At 34.7% G+C, this 3065-nt stretch overlaps 1 protein-coding gene across 1 annotated transcript; it reads right to left on the bottom strand.

Annotated features, from left to right (window-relative positions):
- Positions 1–2250: 2250 nt before the first annotated feature.
- On the bottom strand, positions 2251–2564 carry LOC309798658 (dolichyl-diphosphooligosaccharide--protein glycosyltransferase subunit TMEM258-like; the record flags this gene model as incomplete). The annotated part of the gene is made up of 1 exon (XM_082611174.1): positions 2251–2564. Exon 1 carries the CDS (start codon positions 2539–2541, stop codon positions 2251–2253), a length of 291 nt encoding a protein of 96 aa, XP_082467300.1. The 5' UTR covers positions 2542–2564.
- Between the last annotated feature and the right edge of the window lie 501 nt (positions 2565–3065).

Raw genomic sequence — 3065 nt, 5'->3', positions numbered from 1 at the left:
ACCATCTCAACATGGCCTTTTCTTTATATCCTTAGTTGTAGAAAATCTATTCTGCTATTCTTCAGGGTGTTCTCATAGATAGTTGTTCTATATTAGTGATAGTTTTGATGGGAGGAGGTGTGGACAGCATCTTCCTATTCCACCATCTTGACCTGGACCTCTCAACTTCTCAACATCTTCTTTTTTAGATGCATCCACGTGGTTGCAAGTATCTGTAATTAATTTACTTTCATTTAACTTTTGTATAGTAAGCCATGGGTGATGCCAAGGACCAATGATACATTCTTATACATATCCCTTAGTGCACATGTATGTGCATTTCTGTGGGACAGAAGCCTAGGAATGAAATGGCTAGGCCTATCTTCAACCCTACTAGACAATGCAAAATAGTTTTCCAAAGTGGTGTAACAGTTTTCATTCCCACCTGCAGAGTATTAGAGTTTCTGTTACCACACATCTTATCACTGGCACTGTCAGTCTTTTTAAAATGTATCCATTCTGGTGGTTGTCTAGTGGTATTATACTGTGGTTTCAAATTGCATTGCCTTGACTTTCATCCAGGTTGAAAACCTTTTATTATATTTATTGGGCATTTGGCAATCCCCATATGGGTTTTTCTGTTTTTTTCTTATTGACCGTTTGGAGTTCCTGGTATATTCTGTATTGATCATTTTGTTATATATATGTGTTACAAATATTTTAATCCCACCTGCAGCTTCCATTACATTCTTTTAATGGTCATTTTAGTGTTTTACTAACCAACTTTGATAAAGATGAATGGCTTAGATTAAGAGTAGTGTACACCCAAGGGAAATGTGAAATATTTTAAGCACCAATTAACTAATACATGAAACCACAGAAACTAGTCACTCTCTAGGAAACACAATATTTAAATATAAATATTTTTAAGTTAAGCATAGACACATTAACACAAACAAATCATCAAAGTTCATTGATTAAACAATTGTGTTACCAATTTCACGGTCAAGAAATAAATATTATTAGCAATCCAGAAGCCTCTCTTTTTCTCTCCTAATTACTAGCCTTACTTCCTCTTTAGAGATCATTTCTGCTCTGAGTTCTAAACCAAAGTCTAGTTTTGGTGGATTTTGCATTTCATTTACATAGAATCATTCCTATGTGTTTTTCTTTTTCTCTCAATTTTATATTTGTCAGATTTATCCATTTTAATACATGTAACAATAGTGCCTTATTTTTGTTGCTGTATAGTGTTTCTTTGTATGAATGTGTCATGTTTTATTTACTCTTTCTAATCTTGCATTACACTTAAGTTGTTTCCAGTTTCAAGTGTTAAAAATCAAAATTCAGCTGAGTAAATTTGAAGATCCATTTGGCTTTTCTTTCAGTGATTCATGAATTCATGAATGGAGGCATCCTACTTACAAAATAGAAAAACACACCAAAGAGCTGGAGAAAAGGAGAGGTTTTTAAATAGCAGAAAAGGAGTAGAACAAAAAAGTCATAAACAAAGAAAAGAGTATTGCAGGCAAGGTCACCTTTCATTGCAGAAAAGCAGGGGTCTATCAGGCAGCTTACCTCCCTAATGCTGACCAGGAAATTCCAGACTGACAGGTTAAGATTATGTTCCTAGGAGAGGCTGAAACTGCAATAGCTTAGGTATTAAGTCTTGGTTTGCTGACATGGGGCTTTGCACAAGTGACTCCATTTTGGACCTGTTGTCTCATTTTCAACAGGGGATATTCTAAATAACACTGCTATGAGTATTCATTATTTACATACATCACATACACACAAAATTCTGTTGGATATACACTTAGGAGTAGAATTTGCCAGGTCCTAAGGTACACATATTCTAACTTTTGCTGAAAATGCCAATCAGATTCCCCAAATGATTGTATCAATATACATTTCCTCCAGCATTGCATAAGTGTTTTATGTGCTTCATGTCCTCATCAACACTTGGTATAATCAGTTTATTCATTTTAGCTATTTTTATTGGAATGTGGGGGTATCTGTTTGTGATTTTAATGTTCATTTACCACATGAGATTAAATATATTTCTATAAATGTACTGACCATTTGGATATTCTCTTTTCTTAAAATAAATGTTCAGTTTATTTGTCCATTTTTCTATGTTTTTATTGACTTGTAGGAGTTATCTATATGCATTTTGGATATGAGAATTTTTTTTTTTTGGTCACACATCTGCCTTTATTGTGAGCAGCAGGTGGGACACTTCCAGCATAGCAAAAAAAAAAAAAAATGAATTTACAAAAGCAGGGATTCAGTTAAGCCACCTGGTTGGAACCCTTGGGAGTTCATATTGTAGATGCCAACCCAGAGCAGCAGAAAGAGGACTCCAAAGCCCATGAAGAGTGAGGCCACCAAAGAGATGAGGAGCTCCTTGTAGATATCCCGAGTGTATTTGGTGGAGGTAACCTCATAAATGAAGACCCAGGCAGTGAAGAACATGCCAATGGCCAACAGCCCCACAGTCAGATGTGGAAAGACAGCTGGGTTCACTGGGCTGGTGTATCTTCTCATGGCCTCAAGCTCCATTTTGCCAGGCACAGGGTAACCCACTGCTCCTGAGAACTTTTAATTTATTAAGAACTTTAAATTTTTATTTGGATTTGGGCCAGAGAAATATTTTTCCACTCTCTTAATTTTCTTCATTTTTACTCTCTTAATAATGCCTTTTGATGAAAAGAAGTCCTTAAATTTTATATGGTTCAATTCATTAATCATTTCCTTTATGTTTAGTGCTTTATATATATTTGTCTCAGAAATCTTTCTCAACCACAATTGCATGATGGTATTGGTTTTGATCTGTATACATTCAACAGGTATTTTATTGAGTACCTAATAGCCACTACACATTAATTGATCTCTTGTAGATAATTGAATTTCTACACCTAACTGGTTATTCAAAACCCATTAAAAACATGGAACTCCAGTAAAACCTGCTCAGTCCTACCTTTTGAATTATCTATAGTTTTGACCATTTGGGTAACTCTTTTCAATTTAATTTGCAGTATATGAGTAATTATCCTTTGTTTAATCTTCTTACTTCCTCAATTCTT

The sequence above is a fragment of the Mesoplodon mirus genome (genome assembly GCF_964341445.2).
Source record: "Mesoplodon mirus genome assembly, chromosome: 2".
NCBI lineage: Eukaryota > Metazoa > Chordata > Mammalia > Artiodactyla > Ziphiidae > Mesoplodon > Mesoplodon mirus.
The sequence above is the reverse complement of the archived record's forward strand: the minus strand, read 5'-3'. Positions and strand labels throughout refer to the sequence as shown.